Source organism: Anolis carolinensis, chromosome 4 (assembly GCF_035594765.1).
Source record: "Anolis carolinensis isolate JA03-04 chromosome 4, rAnoCar3.1.pri, whole genome shotgun sequence".
Taxonomy (NCBI): Eukaryota; Metazoa; Chordata; class Lepidosauria; order Squamata; family Dactyloidae; genus Anolis; species Anolis carolinensis.
In genome coordinates, this window is record NC_085844.1 from 101,294,163 (window position 1) to 101,311,878 (window position 17,716).

General features: G+C 43.7%; 1 protein-coding gene across 7 annotated transcripts in view; it reads right to left on the reverse strand.

Moving 5' to 3' along the window:
- Positions 1-17,716, reverse strand: part of dnah5 (dynein axonemal heavy chain 5) — a 299,154-nt gene that overhangs the window by 147,484 nt on the left and 133,954 nt on the right. For all 7 annotated transcript variants that reach the window (XM_062979391.1, XM_062979388.1, XM_062979389.1 and 4 more), the window contains 4 exons: positions 13,795-13,902; positions 11,914-12,067; positions 1,547-1,693; positions 452-693 (listed from right to left, as the gene is read on the reverse strand). In XM_062979391.1, coding sequence (XP_062835461.1) covers positions 452-693; positions 1,547-1,693; positions 11,914-12,067; positions 13,795-13,902 — 651 coding nt within the window. The remainder of the gene's footprint in view (positions 1-451; positions 694-1,546; positions 1,694-11,913; positions 12,068-13,794; positions 13,903-17,716) is intronic.

Below are 17,716 nucleotides of genomic sequence, written 5' to 3' on the forward strand. Positions count from 1 at the left end.
TTGAGGAGAAACAACTAGAAAAGCTGGCACAATATGAGGATTTAAAGATCGAATTGCAAAGACTATGGCACAAGCCAGTCAAGGTGGTCCCAGTGGTAATCGGCACACTGGGTGCAGTGCCTAAAGACCTTGGCCTGCACTTGAACACAATTGGTGCTTAAAAAATTACCATCTCCCAGCTGCAGAAGGCCACCTTACTGGGATCTGCTGTGGACTCATCTTGTTGTGTTTCAAATCATCATCATCATCATCTAAAACCACTGGAGATACTGTTGTTTAGGGTAGCAAACTGTCTTTCACATCAGCAAAATAGATTCATAATTGTGGGCTGTTACAAACTATTCTAAAATGGGGTTCAGAAACCAGATTTTAAGGTCCCAAAGGTAATTGACATTTTGACATCCACTGAAATAGCAAAGTAAGGAATTTGAAATTATGAGAACATTTATACCTCAAGAATGGGACTCCAATTCAGAACTGATGAGCTCATGAACACCATGCCATTCCTTGACACTGTGGCAGGAGAGGCGTTGTCAATATTATGAGGCTCAAAAACAATTTTACAATTTGGTGCCATAGGGATCCGGTCTCCATTAGCTAGTGTTAGTGTTTTGTTATCATCAAGCACTGAATTCAGGTTCTCAATCCAAATTGCATCAACGGGACCATCAAGAACTATCCAAATGTGTTCTCCTATAATCAAAAGGGTATTTTTTTTAAAAAAAATGTACAAATCAAACATATCTCACAAATGCTCTGATAATCTTGAATAGTGGTCAATATGACTATGAGCTTCAGGCCATGTATTATTATGGCAGACATTGTATTGGTTCTGAGATTCAAATCAATACATAAACTTGAAGTTCAGTCTACTTCACATAGCTTTTATGGACTTAGAAGCCTTGAAGAAAACTAAGCAAGCAAACAAAAGGGCATGAAGTATTAGTTCTTCAAATATCTTTCTTTGGTTCCTGTTCAACAATATCTACAAGTGCAAAATGGATATTCATAATAGCAGTGTCATTACTGAAAACAATTATCTAATATTAATAAGTTATTTATCAGAGTATTTTAAAAAATATTTAAGACTTGGGACATAAAGAGAATAAAGTAACCTTTTGAATAACTTCTATTGGTATAATACTGGGCTCAATAGATCCTTTCAGACTTTCTCAAACCAGTATTATATTAAGACAATGCTACATCTTTGAAGAACGGATCTGAAAACCTGTGGCATTTCGTGAATAACTGTTTATTTATAGATGTGCAAGTTGAGCAGCTGAGTAACATGCAGACAAGTACTCCCAGACCAGAGTATCAACCTCAAAAGCAAAAATAGCACTTCTAAACTACTTCTCTCAAGGCAAAAATGATGTGACGATAAATGCATATTTGCAACTAATCTGCAGGTTCCATAAAAATGTATACTGTGCCAACTGGAGGGAGCAATTTGCAGCATTCTGAATTAAAAGGAACTTTGGTTAAAGTATAAAACATGGGTTTAAATAATTTATATATGAAAGCATTGCACTCAGATTTTAAATACCTTTCTTTGCTCTCAATGTTTTCCTCCAAAGAGTGGAGAAAATCCCATCTGTCCAGTCATTAGTTGCAACATCGAGACGTCCAAACATCTGAGGTGCCGTGATGGCCTTAGGGTTCATTCTCATTTCACGGTGTGGCTGCCCACAATCTGTAGAAGCCAATTTTAGAATATAAATCATTTATAATTTCTGGTAGAGTAACACAGCATTATATTAATGTATTTATCATCACTCTCTGAATTTGGCAGTCCAGTTCATTTCCATGGGTTAAATGTCTCAAAAATATTAAAAGTATTTATAAATATTCAACAGCCTGCCCCAACCCAGTGCTTTCCAGATATGTTGAACAACAGTTCTATTATCCCCAGCTAGCACAGGCATCAGTTGAAGACAAATTGGCAAATGCATCACAATGAAGACTTCAATCAATATGTGTACGTCAGTCTTTTCCCACTTGAGTCCTCTGACACATGGACTATAGTTCCCATAATCCAAAATCCCAATTGTCAGGGATCTGCAGATTTGCAGATCATCACAACTTGAAGACCGAATGTTAGAAAAGGCATTTTTTTACATTAGTTTTCTTCTCATATTTTTTCAAGTACTTATACACAAGTAATATGTGAACAAACTGATTCTCATAGAATTCTAGGTTACATGCTGGTTAAGTCTTAGACTTGAGACTCCTTTAATTATTGACATGAGTTGTGTATCCATATATTACATTTTTAGGAGCCCCTGATGGTGCAGCAAGTTAAACCACTGAGCTGCTGAACTTGCTGACCGAAAGATTGGCAGTTCGAATCAAGGGAGTGGGGTGAACTCCCACTGTTAGCCCCAACTTCTGCCAACCTATCAGTTCAAAAACATGCAAATGTGAGTAGATTAATAAGTACTGCTCTGGCAGGAAGGCAACAGCACTTCATGCAGTCATGCCGGCCATATGACCTTGGGGGCATCTACAGACAAGAAATGGAGATGAGCACCAACCTGAGAGTCAGACACGACTAGGCTTAATGTCAGGGGGAAACCTTTATCTTTACCCTATGACATTTTTAGATGTATCATTTTTTCTACACTTTATTAGAGAACATTTTGTAAAGGAGCAAGGATAGAGACTGTAAACCTTCAATGATGGTACCATAGACTTGAACCAAAAGGCACCCATAATGGAGCCTACTCTTACTTCTGAAGCTGCTTAACATACATCATTTACCATTTTAACTACTACCATCAATATGTTTAAATAGAAGTTAAACATTCTTAATGACTGTTTATGGATTTTGTACAAATTCTAATTGGTGCTAGCCATTGTCAACATGGAACTAACTGGATGGTAGCTGTTCCAAAAAATTTAGTGAGTTTAAGTATGTTATGTTGTTTTTCTGATGAATACAATTAGGGCTGAATGCAGGAGTGGCAAAACTGTGAACTTCCAGATACTGAAGAACTAACCCCATCAATGGCCAGACTGGCTAGTTTATAAAGAATATAGCATTCAGCACTTGGAGAGGTATATTTGTGTATCTCAGGTTGGAAATACACTGTCATATAATCCAGTTTCTGAATCCTGACTATCCTGACTATCCTGACTATCTGCTTTGAACTGGATTATATGAGTCTACACTGCCATATAATCCCATTCCTGTGTTTAATTGATCTTATATGCATCTGTTTGCAGTTGTGTATCTTTTACCACTGAACAAATTGGGTCTTTGGACTGTAATAAATTTTTGATTGATCCAATTCAATGTAATTAAATGGCATTAAGAAATAGGATTATATGGCAGTGTAAATTGGGCATTAGATAGTATGAGCACATACTTGAAATGTCACTACTGTGTGTGTGTGTGAGTGTGTGTTTGTGTGTATATGTACATATGTGTAAATATGTGTGTGTATATCTATCTTGGTATATGTTTCTATCTGCATATATTCATCTCTATATGTTTCTGTCTATCATCTATCTATCTTTATACATGTTTCAATATATTTGTGTTTCCATCTAAAAATTACTCTAATATATCTCTCTTCATATATGTACGCATCTGTATATATGTTCTACACAAACACAAGATGGTCTATGTACAAAGAAAATATAATGTCCAAATAGCATATAGTATTATTAAAGTTCCCCGTATAAAACTCAATTCGGTAGTACTAGACAAAATGAAAAGGAGCAACAGGTTTAACACAAAAGTTAGATATTGGTTCCAATGTATATAGGCTTCAGGGATACATTATCAATGAAAATATCTTCCAAATGAAGTAAACAGACGGCTGGTCATGTTGCTGTATACAGAACATGACCAGAAAAGAATGATGGAGCACCGCTCTCAAGAAAGTCCAGTATACTGCTGGTAAAATAATTGTTACTCTATGTTTTGTTTTAGATATAAGTTCATTGTTGCTGTTTATACCAACTCCTGAAGAAGGGAATTTTTTCCCCCGAAACAGGGTAAAAAATTATTTATTTATTTATTTATTTACATCACTTTTACCCCGCCTTTCTCCCCGAGGGGACTCAAGGCGGCTTACGATAAATAGGCAAAAATTCAATGCCTAAAAACAATGTACAAAACAACAATTCATATAAGACAATGTACAAAACAACAATTCATATAAAAACAGATACAATTACAAAATAAAATCACATTATATAAAATGTTAAGCATGTCCAAAATTAGAATCTATTCATCCAGAATCCTCAATAAGTCTTCGAACAGGCCGTGTAAAGGCAATGTTCTCATTCATTAAAAGCTTGTGTGCACAACCATGTCTTTAAGGCTTTCCTGAAGCCTAGGAGAGTTGGTATCTGCCGTATGTTGCTGGGGTGTTCCATAGCCAAGGAACCACCACCGAGAAGGCCCTGTCCCTCGTTCCCACCAGCCTTACCTGCGAGGCTGGTGGGACCGAGAGCAGAGCCTCCCCCAATGATCTAAGGGTTCTAGAAGGCTCATAGGGGGAGATACGTTCGGACAGGTAAGATGGGCCAGAACCGTTTAGGGCTTTGTAGGTCAAAACCATCACTTTGAATTGGGCTCGGTAGCATATCAGCAGCCAGTGGAGCTGACTCAACAAGGGAGTAGTACGCTCCCTATAAGCCGCTCCTGTTATTAGTTTGGCTGCCGCCCATTGTACTAGTTGGAGCTTCCAAGTGGTCTTCAAATCCAGCCCCATGTAGAGCGTGTTGCAGTAATCCAAATGGGATGTAACCAGAGCGTGGACCACCGTGGCCAAGGCAGACATCCCAAAGTATGGGCACAGCTGGCGCACAAGTCTTAGTTGTGTGAAAGCTCCCCTGGCCACCGCCGAGACCTGGGGCTCCAGGCTCAGTGATGAGTGCAGCAGAACCCCCAGACTGCGAACCTGTGTCTTCAGGGGGAGTGCGACCCCATCCAACACAGGCTGTAACTCTATACCCTGTTCAGCCCTGCAACTGACCAGGAGGACCTCTGTCTTGTCTGGATTAAGTTTCAATTTGTTTGCCCTCATACAGTCCGACACAGCAGCCAGACCTGAACAGCCTCCTTAGTGACAGGCGGAAAGACTGATAGAGCTGGACATCATCTGCATACAGATGACACCGCACCCCGAAACTCTGGATGTTAAACAACATGGGGGACAGTACTGACCCCTGCGGGACCCCACAAGTCAATGGTTGTGGGGCCAAGCAGGTGTCCCCCAGTGACACCATCTGGGAACGACCCTCCAGAAAGAACCGGAGCCACTGTAAAACAGTACCTCCCAGCCCCATCCTGGCAAGGCATCCCAGAAGGATACTGTGATCGACGGTATCGAAGGCTGCTGAGAGGTCCAGCAGGGACACACTCCCCCTGTCCATTTCCCGGCATAGATCATAAACTAAGGCAACCAAGGCTGTCTCGGTACCATGCCCTGGTCTGAAGCCAGACTGAGTTGGATCTAGAAAATCAGTATCATCCAAGAATGCCTGGAGTTGTGCAGCCACCACACGTTCCACGACCTTGTCCAAAAAGGGAAGATTGGAAATAGGCCAATAGTTATCCAATTGAGTGGGGTCCAGTGATGGCTTCTTCAACAGTGGTTTGATCACAGCCAATTTAAGGCTCGCTGGAACAATGCCCGAAGGGAGGCATTCACCACCACCTTCACCCACTCGGCCAATGCCCCTCTGGCTTCTCTCACCAGCCAGGATGGGCAGGGGTCTATGATGCATGTGGTAGCCCTCACCTCTCCAAGCACCTTGTCCACGTCCTCAGGCTGAACCAATTGAAATGAATCCATCAAAATAGGACAAGCAGGTGCACTTGTTACATCCACGGAGACTGCCGTTAATATGGTGTCAAATCCAGAGCGGATCAAAGCAACTTTGTCTGCAAAGAACTGAGCAAAAATACCCAGGAACCTCTGTAGACTTTACTTGGGACTTTATTTGGACTTTACTTGCTCCATCATTATTTTCTTCATTCTGTATTAAGCAACATGACCAACCGTCTGTTTACTTCGTTTGGAAGACATTTTCATTGATTATGTATCTCTGAAGCCTATATACATTGGAACCAATATCAGACTTAGATAACTTTTGCTCCTTTTCATTTTGTCTGGTACTACCGAATTGAGCTTTGTACGGGGAACTTTAATAATACTATATGCTATTTGGAAATTATATTTTCTTTGTACATAGACCATCTTGTGTTTGTGTAGATACTTTACAAGTATTCTGGGATTTTGTATAGTCTCTATATATGTTCCCATTGATCACCTACTGATCCATCCATCCATCTCTTTCTATCTATCTATCTATCTATCTATCTATCTATCCATCTATCCATCCATCCATCCATCCAAACCTACTTGTATGTATGCATGGCAGTGTAGATGGGGTCTCAGAAACATAAGAAAGTTAGAGCAGGACTAGGAAATCAATGGCCTTCATATTTTGCTGTACGACTGTTCTCATCAGCCTATAATATTGGTCATGCGAATGGGAACTGGAATTAATAGCAGCCAGAGGAACACAGATTCCCCCCATTTGTGTCATGGCACATCCATTGGCTGCAATTTGCTAAACTTCTAACTAAATGTATGGTCTTATCTCCAACTTCTAATGTTCAGTACAAATTTTATTTAAATATAGTCTTCCTTGAGAGAGAGGAATGGGGAGGGAGAAAGATTATCTTGGACCAACCCTCCAGGAATGAGTGGAGCCACTGCAGAACAGTACCTCCGAGTCCCATTTCCGCGAGGCATCCCAGAAGGATACCGTGATCGACGATATCGAAGGCCGCTGAGAGGTCCAGCAGAACCAGCAGGGACACATTCCCCTGTCCAGTTCCCAGCGATAATAATAATAATAATAATAATAATAATAATAATAATAATAATAATAATAATTTTATTTTTATACCCCGCCCCATCTCTCTGGAGGGACTCGGGGCAGCTTACATGGGGCCAAGCCTGGACATCAACAATATAAAAACCAAGCAATAAAACAAATCAATCAACAACAAAAATAAAAACAGGTCATAAAAGATCACATACAAAAAATATAATGATAAAATCTTGGGTTGGCTCCAAAAGAAACGGGCCGAAAGTGCAAGTTATGTCGGTATCAGGGAGGGGTGGTTACACAAGCTATCATACCCATTAAAGTGCTGGGGAAGGCATACACAAGGGACTATTGCTGGATAGGCAACAGGTCGAATCCAAAGAGGCCTTCTTCAAGACAGGCTTGGTTTGTTTTAGGCAACATGGAAATTTACCCTGCTCCAAGGAGGCATTGATTATCCTCACAAACCAATCTACTAACCCATCACTGGCCTATTTTAAAAGCCAGGATGGGCAAGGGCCAAGGACACAGGTGGTTGCCCCCACCACTCCAAGGATCTTGTCCACGTCATCAGGCTGCACAAACTGAAACGAACAAGCTCGAACAGACAGATGCCTCAGTTACCTCCCCTGGCATTGCAACAAGGCCGGCATCCAAGTTGGAACGAATCTGAGCGACTTTGTCTGCAAAGTGGTGAGTGAACTCGCTACACCAAGTTGCCAAGTTGTCAGGTGCCCCCCCCCCCCAGCCTCAGGAGGGTGGAGGAGCTCCCCGACAACCCGAAACAACTCTGAAGATCTATTTGTTGCAGACGCGATGCAGGCAGTCGAGAAAACCTTCCTGGCTGCCCGCAACGCCGCGGAGTAGGCCCTAATAGCGGCTCTAGACCATGCTCGGTCAGAGACATCACGGGTTGTCCACCAGCGGTACTCTAATCTCCTTCTCGTGCATTTCATCTCCGCCAGCTCCCCAGTAAACCAGGGGGCTGGGGCAACTTCCACGCAGCGAGAGGGGATGTTCGGGGGCGATCGTGTCTATTGCCCTGGACATCTCGCTATTATAGCAGTCGACCAAGGCATTGACAGGATCGTCAGCCTCCATGACAGGCAGATCCTCAAGAGACCTCAGGAATCCATCAGGATTTCTAGGGCGGACCATCTTAATGGGCCCCCCACCCCTGCGGAGGTTTGAGGACACGGTAAGTCTTAAATTGATCAGATAATGGTCAGACCATGACAATGGAAGAATAATTTGCTCTTCCACTCCGACCAAACCGTTGCCCGCAACAAAAACCAGATCTAGTGTATGTCCAGCTTGATGAGTGGGACCCGATATTACTTGGGACAGTCCCATGGTCGTCATGGCGGCCATGAATTCTTGCGCTGCACCTGTCAAGGTGGCCTCAGCATGAATGTTGAAGTCACCCAGCACTATCAGGCCCTGGGAGCCCAACACCATGCTAGAGACCACCTCTGCTAGCTCAGACAGGGAGACTGCTGTGTCGCAGGATGTACGGTACACCAGCAGAATCCCCAAACTGTCCCAGGTACCCACCTTCAAGTGGAGACACTCAAACCCGACGGATTGCAGAACGGCGCATCTGACCAGGGCGATGGACTGCCGAAAGACCACCGCAACCCCACCTCCCTGCCCCCTCCAGGCCTGGCCTGCTGGTGCACCCCGAAACCCAGAGGACAAAGCTGGATAAGACTTACCCCGCCCAGCTCATCCAACCAGGTCTCGGTGATGCATGCCAGATCCACCTGCTCATCCAGGATTAAATCCTGGATAATTGATGATTTACTGTTGACGGATCTGGCATTGAGCAGCAGGACCTTCAGCCCGGAGGGGCTGCCAAGGAGGCTACCACACCTATCTTTCTCCAGGGTCGCAAGAACCCTGTTGTGCTTCTCCCTGGGAATCCGTTGACCGCGCCTTCCCCTTCCCCACACAACCTCGATGGAACCCCCCTCTCCAGTCCCCACCCCCCAAGGAATCCGGCTCTATTGGGACATTATTAAAAAGACCTAGTCCAGAAGGCTGCAAGAATTTCTATCTTGACTAGTATCTGGAGAAAGGGACAAATGGAGCCTATCAGAGGGGGGAGATCCCTCAAAGAAGCTTGGTAGGGTGATAGAAGACAAGGATTGTGGGCAGGGTATGGAAAAGGGTTGGGCAGAAGTATCTGAATGAGAATTTACCGAGGGAGAGGACCTACACAGAGGATTAGGCATCCTATTATCTCTGGGCCTAATGGGGGCTTGGGCATGTGGAGGCAGGTTGGCCATAAGAGGACGGATCAAGGGGTCCACAATTACTCTTCTGATGGTGATACCCCATGAATTCAGCTGAAACCTGAGAGCCCATAGTCCATCTATTACAAACTTATCCTCAAAGGTGGTAATGAGCCGTGTTGAGCGATCATAAGATTGAAAGTCCTTATAAAGCCAAGTGATGGTCTTAATCTTAACTTCTATCAGCCTCCTTGATAGAATTTGGGCCAAGGACCTCTGGATCGCTCTTTTCGAGGTCCATCTGCCCCTGTTCAATTGAGAGTCTCTAATTTCAAGTGCCAGTTGTTCCGTTTGAAAAAGGTAGTCATCGTGGCGCTCTGCGTACGAAGGAGAAAAGTCCATCTCCAATGGAGGTTTCATAATCTGCTTCGACGCTCCTAAGTCTAATTCCATATTCCCATCCCTTCCCTGCCCATTTTGATCACCAAAAGGATCTCCCTCTCCCTTGACTTCCCTATTTTCTAATATTACTTCCTTGCCACACTTTTGTTGCCCAATCTCTCCCTCCCCAGCCAAATCTGAGGGCCAACTGACCTCCATTGAATTATATCCAATAATATTCTCCTCCCTAGGGACATTATGCTGTGTAACGAGATCCCTTTAAGGAGGTGATCTATTTTCTCGTTCAAAGTTACCAGTTGTGAAAGAACAAGACTAAAAGACCTGTCCATAAGATGACACAGCTGGAACAGTTCGTAATTCCCGGGCTGTGGCGCAGCTGGCTAGTAACCAGCTGCAATAAATCACTACTGACCGAGAGGTCATGAGTTCAGAGCCCGGGTCGGGTTAAGCCCCCGACCATTAAATAGCCTGGCTTGCTGTTGACCTATGCAGCCCCGAAAGACAGTTGCATCTGTCAAGTAGAGAAATTTAGGTACGCTTTATGTGGGAGGCTAATTTAACTAATTTAACTAATTTAAAACTGCCAGCAAAACACGAGGAAAGGAATGAGGAAGTACAGCCACTAGTGGACAGTGAAGCAACAACTCCCCCTGTTGCTGGAATCGTGAAGCTGGAAAAAAAATGTTAAATGCCTCTGTGTCTGTCTATATATGTTGTTTGTCTGTTGGCATTGAATGTTTGCCATACATGTGTTCATTGTAATCTGCCCTGAGTCCCCTTCGGGGTGAGAAGGGCGGAATATAAATACTGCAAATAAATAAATAAATAAATATGTCTGATTCATTCTTTACTAACCTTTCAAAAACTCTCAGAATAGAACTATCCAATTTCTTTCCAGAAGTCGGCCTTTCTAATTACCTTCTCTTTCCTTTCTTCGTAGTTAAAGTTTCCTACCAACATTCAATGTTTAAACTTTCAACCAATGCTCTTATTTACTTCCTCTTCCCCTCATGCACTTCCCAAAACCATCAATATACCAATCATTACCACAGTGTCATCCAAGAATCCCTGGAGCTGTGAGGCAACTACATGTTCCAAGACCTTGCCCAAATAGGAAAGATTGGAAATAGGCCAAAAGTTTCCGAATTGAGTGGGATCCAGTGATGGCTTTTTCAACAGTGGCTTGATCACAGCCATTTTTAGGCTCACTGGAAATTTGCCCTCCCGAAGGGAGGCATTCACCACCACTTCACCCACTCGGTCAAACCCCCTATGGCCTCTCTCACCAGCCAGGATGGGCAGGGGTCCAGGATGCATGTGGTCGGTCTTGCCTCTCCAAGGATCTTGTCCGAGCTCAACCAATTGATATGAATCCAACAAAACTAGACAAGCCGGTGCACTCATTACATCCTCAGAGACTGCCATTAATATGGTGTCTATGTCGGAGTGGATCAGAGCGACTTTGTCCGCAAATAACCGAGCAAATGCTTCACAGCAGGCTGCTGAGTTATCAGGGCTCCCACCTTGACTGGTGAGAGTTAACAACCCTCTGGTGACATGGAAACAGTACCGCTGGACAGTTTTGTGCTGACACAATATTGGCCGCAAGATGGACTCTCCTTGCAGCTTTGATTGCCGCGGCATATGCCTTAAGATTGGAACCTAGCCGTGTTCGGTCTGACTCGTTATACTCTGATCGCCACACGCCCTCTAGTTCCCTTTTTTTTCACTTCATCGCTGCCAGCTCCTCAGTAAACCAAGGAGCTGGTTTAGCTCAGTTACTTGAGAGGGGATGCTCCAGAGCGATCATGTCTATTGCCCTAGTCATCTCTCCATTCCAGAGAGAGACCAGATACCTGCTGAGGAGGCGGGAAATTCCTCAAGAGCCGTCAGGAATCCATCTGGATCCATAAGCCTCCTGGGGCAGACCATTTTAATAGGTCCTCCACCCCTGCAGAGGTTGGGGGGCATAGTAAGTCTAAACCTGATCAGGTGATGGTCGGTTCATGGCAAAGGAGCGATGGTAACCTCCTCCACACCGCCACCTTCCTCCCATCCATGACAGAAGACCAAGTCCAGTGTGTGTCCCGCACTGTGGGTGGGGCCTGTTACTAATTGGGACAGACCCATAGTCCCTTCCTTAAAAATCTTTAGTTTTGACAGTCTGTCTGAATAAACATGTCTTCACCTGCCAATAGGACAACATGGAAGAGACCATTCTGCAGAATAAAAGTACCATAAAACAACAATTTTTCAAGGTGTGCTTCAGCCTCACAATTTTTTCATATTTTTATCATACATACTTCAATATTTATAGTATGCTTTGAGTCCTAATCCCAGGGACAAGGAAGATATCCCAAATAAATAATTGCATGTTCTTTTTACTGTTTCGGCTGTGAACAATCCCAAGTATGTACCATACCTGTCATGGATTTCATAAGTGTGTGGATGCATGTAGTTTTTCCTGCCCCACTAGGGCCCAGGGCCATCATGCCATGCCTCACCCTTTGTGTTTCAAAGAGCTGGATAACTTTCAGTCTCCATGGAGGGTGATTAATTAAACCAGCCTCTTCAACCTGTTAGGAACACCAAGAATAACACTGATCATTTCCTTTACAGAGAAATTGTGTTCAGATATTCTCTATGAACAGCATACTTATGAAATACATATAAGATGAAATGGCCCCCATTTACAATATCTTCATCCCTGCTTGCTCAATCTGTGAGCTGTTACCAATGGTGTCATGGATTTTGAAGATGCACGAATAGAAGGCAAATGGGGAAATGATCCAAGAGGAAGGCACATCAAGCCTTCAAGACTGCCTTCCATCTGGAAATCTATGTCCTCATTGTGAAAGACTGTGTGGATTCAGAATAGGTCTTCACAGTAATGTTGTCAATGGCTTCCATGTCTGGGATCACTGGGTTGTTGTGAGTCTTCTGGGCTGTATGGCCATGTTCCAGAAGCATTCTCTCCTGATGTTTCACCCACATCTATGGAAGGCATCTTCAGAGGTTGAGGGGTCTGTATCGCCATGTATATATGACAACCCCACCATGTTTTGTGGTTTACATTTAGGGCTCACTGAAGTGCATTAAGGGGCTTATTTTGGACTTTCCCCAATCTTTGCTTGATGCGCCTAACCTTCAAGTCAGCAGTCTGCCAGCACAAGGGTTTAACCCATTGCACCACCAGAGGCTCCACTTCTGAGTATGCCTGCCATAGATGTGGATGAAACATCAGGAGGCAATGCCTATAGTAGTATAGTAGTCTACAAGATTTTGTCTGCTTTAAAGGGGTTTTTAATTATGCAGAGGCTTCAACTCACAATGAAGTGAATGTGTGAAGAAGGGTTCTTTCATTTTGTCCTCTAATCATAGAGTGAATATGGATCACTAAGAGGCATTGTCTTAGGACTGCTTTCTGTTTCCAGGACACACAGTGAGCTCTGGTGAGTATCCTGGGTTTTCTAGATTTAATTCAACTTTGCGCCACTTTAGGCAAAATTGGGGGAAACCACATAGGGTTTGGTGGAAACTGCAGTGCATCCTAAAGCTTCTATCTGGACAACTATATCAGGTTTGTTTCATCCCTACTCCCTGGACTGATGGTCACCACTGTCGTCATTCTTTCCTTAAAAGGGGTGGCAACCACAGAACTAGTTGTGAGTGCCTGGCCATCACTGTCATACTTAATGATGTCACAAAATAGGGTGCCTGTGCAACCAGCAGGGTGCTCCATTCTGACATCAGTAGACATGACAGGCAGGGCTGGAAGGGAACAGCAGTGGTGACACACGATGAAATGATATCCCAGAAGAGATGATGTAGCCCTGGCCTATTTGGATACCAGCAGATGTATGTGCTGGGTGCAGGGCTGCTCTAGGGCAGATTTAGACTGGAATAAGTTTCCAGGTGTAGCCAGACACATCTGAAGATACTTCCTTGTATTGTAACCGTACTGCTCACAATTCAGCATCATTTTAACCTTTCCACTAGAACTTCTGCCCTGGTGAACAGCTACAGTGGAGATTTAATTATAAGCTACTTCTCTCTCTCTCCTGTTTTAGCATATGCTGTTTATATGCCTGAACATATCCCATCTGACAGGTTCATTTATTAAACCAAAGTTAAGAATCCGCTAACTGGTATGGTTATTAATTTTTTGACAGAGCACCAACACGCTTTTATTTTTGCATTGGGAATTCACACTTCAAAGAGCTTTTCATGAAATTTGTTCATTTACTGAATGGCTAATTCAATCAAGCTGAAGAAACATCATACAAATATGTATTTGCATTACCTGTTTACTAATGGCAGCTTCTAGCTCTGGATAGCCTGCCTTGTCAAGTTGAATACTCGGGAAAAGATCCTCAATCAGGCTTAAAAATAAGGGCTCATCTTCATCAATCTAGCAGAGCCAAAAAAGAAGGAGTAAAGAATAGTTACTCTTTTCTTTCTTATCATGCTTGCTTACATTGTTACTTAATAATGGTGCCTGCTGAAATCACTTCACAGATGAACCACAACACACGAATATGCACACATTTGCATGACATTGCTCTCAAGAGTCATTGTAGTTTCCAGCTTGGTTGCCTGAAGAAGAAACCTTAATAGGCACGAGAAAAGGCAGTGCAAGAAAAACTGGAGCATATCGAATGCAAGAAAAGAAAAGAAAGCTAACTTAAACATGAAACTGAAAGCTTATGGTACAGGATTCCTGTTCCATCTGCAGTGTTGATAAAATGTTTTTTAAGAATGCCAAACATGTAGCTAATATTTCATTCTTCATCAAAGCCAAATCAATGTATTTCAATACCTAAGGGAAAGAATATTCTCACATGCAGAAGTCAACTGGATTGACACTGATTTTCTAGATCCGGCACACTCTGGCTTTAGGCCGGGGCATGGTTCTGCTGCACCTCTCAGCGTCCTTTGATACCGTCAATCATGGTATCCTTTTGGGACGCCTCGCCAGGATGGGTCTCGGAGGCACTGTTTTGCAGTGGCTTCGGTCCTTCCTGGAGGGTCGTTCCCAGATGGTGTCATGGGGGATGCCTGCTCGGCCCCACAACCATTGTCTTGTGGGGTCCCACAGGGTTCAATACTGTCCCCCATCCTATTTAACATCTACATGAAGCCGCTGGGAGAGATCATCTTGAGTTTCGGGGTGCGGTGTCATCTGTGCGCAGAGGATGTCCAGCTCTGTCACTCCTTTCCACCTGTCACTAAGGAGGCTGTCCAGGTCCTGAACTGGTGTCTGGCTGCTGTGTCGGACTGGATGAGGGCGAACAAATTGAAATTGAATCCAGACAAGTCAGAGGTCCTCCTGGTTAGTTGTAAGGTCGAACAGGGTATAGGGTTACAGCCTGTGTTGGACAGGGTCACACTCCCCCTGAAGACACAGGTTTGCAGTCTGGAGGTTCTCCTGGACTCATTGCTGAGCCTGGACTCATTGCTGAGGTTTCAGTGGTGGCCAGGGGAGCATTTGCAGAACTAAGACTTGTGCACCAGCTGTGCCCATACCTTGGGAAGTCTGACTTGGCCACGGTGGTCCACGCTCTGGTTACATCCCGCCTGGATTACTGCAATGTGGGGCTGCCTTTGAAGACGGCCCAGAAGCTCCAATTAGTACAACGGGCAGCAGTCAGATTAATAACTGGGGTGGCATACAGGGATCGTACTACTCGCCTGTTAAGCCAGCTCCACTGGCTGCCAATATGCTACCGAGCCCAATTCAAAGTGCTGGTTTTGGCCTACAAAGCCCTAAATGGTTCTGGTCCAACTTACCTGTCTGAATGTAACTCCCCTTATGAGCCTATGAGAACTTTAAGATCATCTAGGGAGGCCCTGCTCTCGATCCCACCCACCTCACAATTGCGGCTGGTGGGGACGAGAGACAGGGCCTTCTCAGTGGTGACTCCTTGGCTGTGGAACTCCCTCCCCAGTGACATCCGGCAGGCTCCATCCCTTCTGGAGTTCAGAAAGAAACTGAAGACCTGGCTATGCGTGCAAACATTTAAAGAATAAGATTTTACTGGCTTCGACTTGGTCTGGAATAAGGCTTTTTGTACAAGGTTTGATGGACGAATGGCATAAGCACTTGCACTGTTTTAAACTTTGTATATTGTATATTATAACTGTTTTAACTGTTTTAATTTTTTTTTTTAAAAAAAAAACTGTATTAAGGTGTATTGGCATTAATTGCCAGTTTGTAAGCCACCCTGAGTCCCCTTGGGTGAGAACGGCAGGATAGAAATGATGGAGATAAAATAAATAAATAAATTTACTTCAGCATATTCAATGGACTTGTGTTTCACACCAAGATCTCAGGTACTAGGCTATTTTAGGACAGGACAGGCAGAGAACAGCAGAGAGGTTGAGAAGGAGCAACATGGAAGATACCTCCATTCGCAGCATCTATCACTTGAGGTGATTGCTAGGGTTTTGCCTTTGGATGGAATTACTTACTGTTTGTTCCATTCGTATGGCCCCATTTCCGTTTCCTTTTGCTGATTATGGAAATGGGTGCCTATACAAATGGGCTTTTCCGGGAAAAAAACAACAATTTTTTTCAGGACTTGGGCGTCAAAGCACCAGGCCCTGCGAGCCAGGCCTATAAGCATTGAATGCCTAGCACTTGGCTGAAGGCCTTGTGAACCAGGGCTACAGCCAAGCAACGTGAATCAGCCAACCTAATGGCTACCGTTCCCCTCTGCCTTTCGTTTCACTGTTTCTTTTGTTCCTGTGTGGTTGTACCATTCTGTGCAATCCGAATGGACGAAATGGTACAAAACCACGAAAGAAACAGATGAAACAGGATTCTGGCCCAACTCTAGTGACTGCGTCACTCTGCCTAATGGTAGGGCTAGCCTTGCTTCTGGATAGGGAGTGAAAAATTAAATTTAGGAAACGTTTGGCTAATAGTTATTACTGCAAAGTAAAACAAAAACATAATATACAAAGTATGACATCCAAAGGGGACTTAGAGAGAGTCAGGATGGGAATACAGTAAGTGGATATACAAAGGGGTTAAGGAAAAGATACAAAGAGTTACTAGCTGATCAGAAGAATGGGGATTTGACATTCCCAGCTGTTTTAAGCAAATCAGAAGAGAGAAAAAATCTATTGCAAAACCTACTTTGAAAGCACAGTTTAAAACAAAGGAATTACTCATCTTAAAAATACCTGCTGTATGTACTATTCTGAACTATTTCCCTTCTGGGAATTCCAATATGTCTTAAAAGAATATCAAACCTACATGAAGCAAACATTCATCCTCCTGTGAGACTTTTCCATTATTGTTAATATGCAAGTAACAATAAAAACATAAAAAATATTATACCAATGGTAGAAAAATACAGAAAAGCAATAAAAAAACAAAGATATAGCATCATGATGAAACTGAAACAGCAATAGTAATTTTAAGAAAGGTGTATAGTGAAGGGGTCACTGAGCCCAAAGTGACTCCATTTTAGAATTGCCTGTCTGCTTTGAAATGGAGGATCAGTCTCCCCTCTAAATTATAAAGAATTGCAACTTGCTGTTTTTGCAGCATGTGTCTAAGTTTAGCAATAATCAGTTTCGGTTGTACTTGCGGTTAGGGTAATTCCGAGAATTGTATGCAACATATATACGTTACATATGTTATGCTTGCACCTGCTGAAACCTTGCGGTTAGAACATCCTGGACTTGTTGACAACGCAGGAAACTCTAGCTCACCACAAACTGATCTGGGGGATTTCCAGTAAATTCCAGTCCAGAAAGAGGAACTAAAATCTGTAAACAACTGCCCTATAAATTGGCCGAGGTGGGAACACTCTTGGCCGACAGCTTTTGCCAGCCACACACTGCTGTGTGACTCTGTCTGCCGGTAGCTACCAATAAAGGTGTTTTGTCCTCAACGAATTTTGGGCTCTTTAATGGTCTCATAGCGGCTTGGCGAACTCGGGTAATTTTCAGTGATTGGGGTTAGTTCCCAAATCACCCCTTTCATTTCTGGGGGCTCGTCCGGGATTTTTGAAATTTTGGGATTTCTAGTACTTCGCCAAGGTTCCGTTGTAGACCACTCAAGAGCTGCTCTTGGGAGCAAGGCGTGGCCGCTTCCCCCTTCCGGGGTGCCGCGTACGGTCCGCGCTGAGACGTGCACGGCCTCTCGAGGTAAAGACCAGCGGTTCCCTACGTGACACCCGAGGCAAGGAAAGGTGAGCTCTCCTCCAAAACCA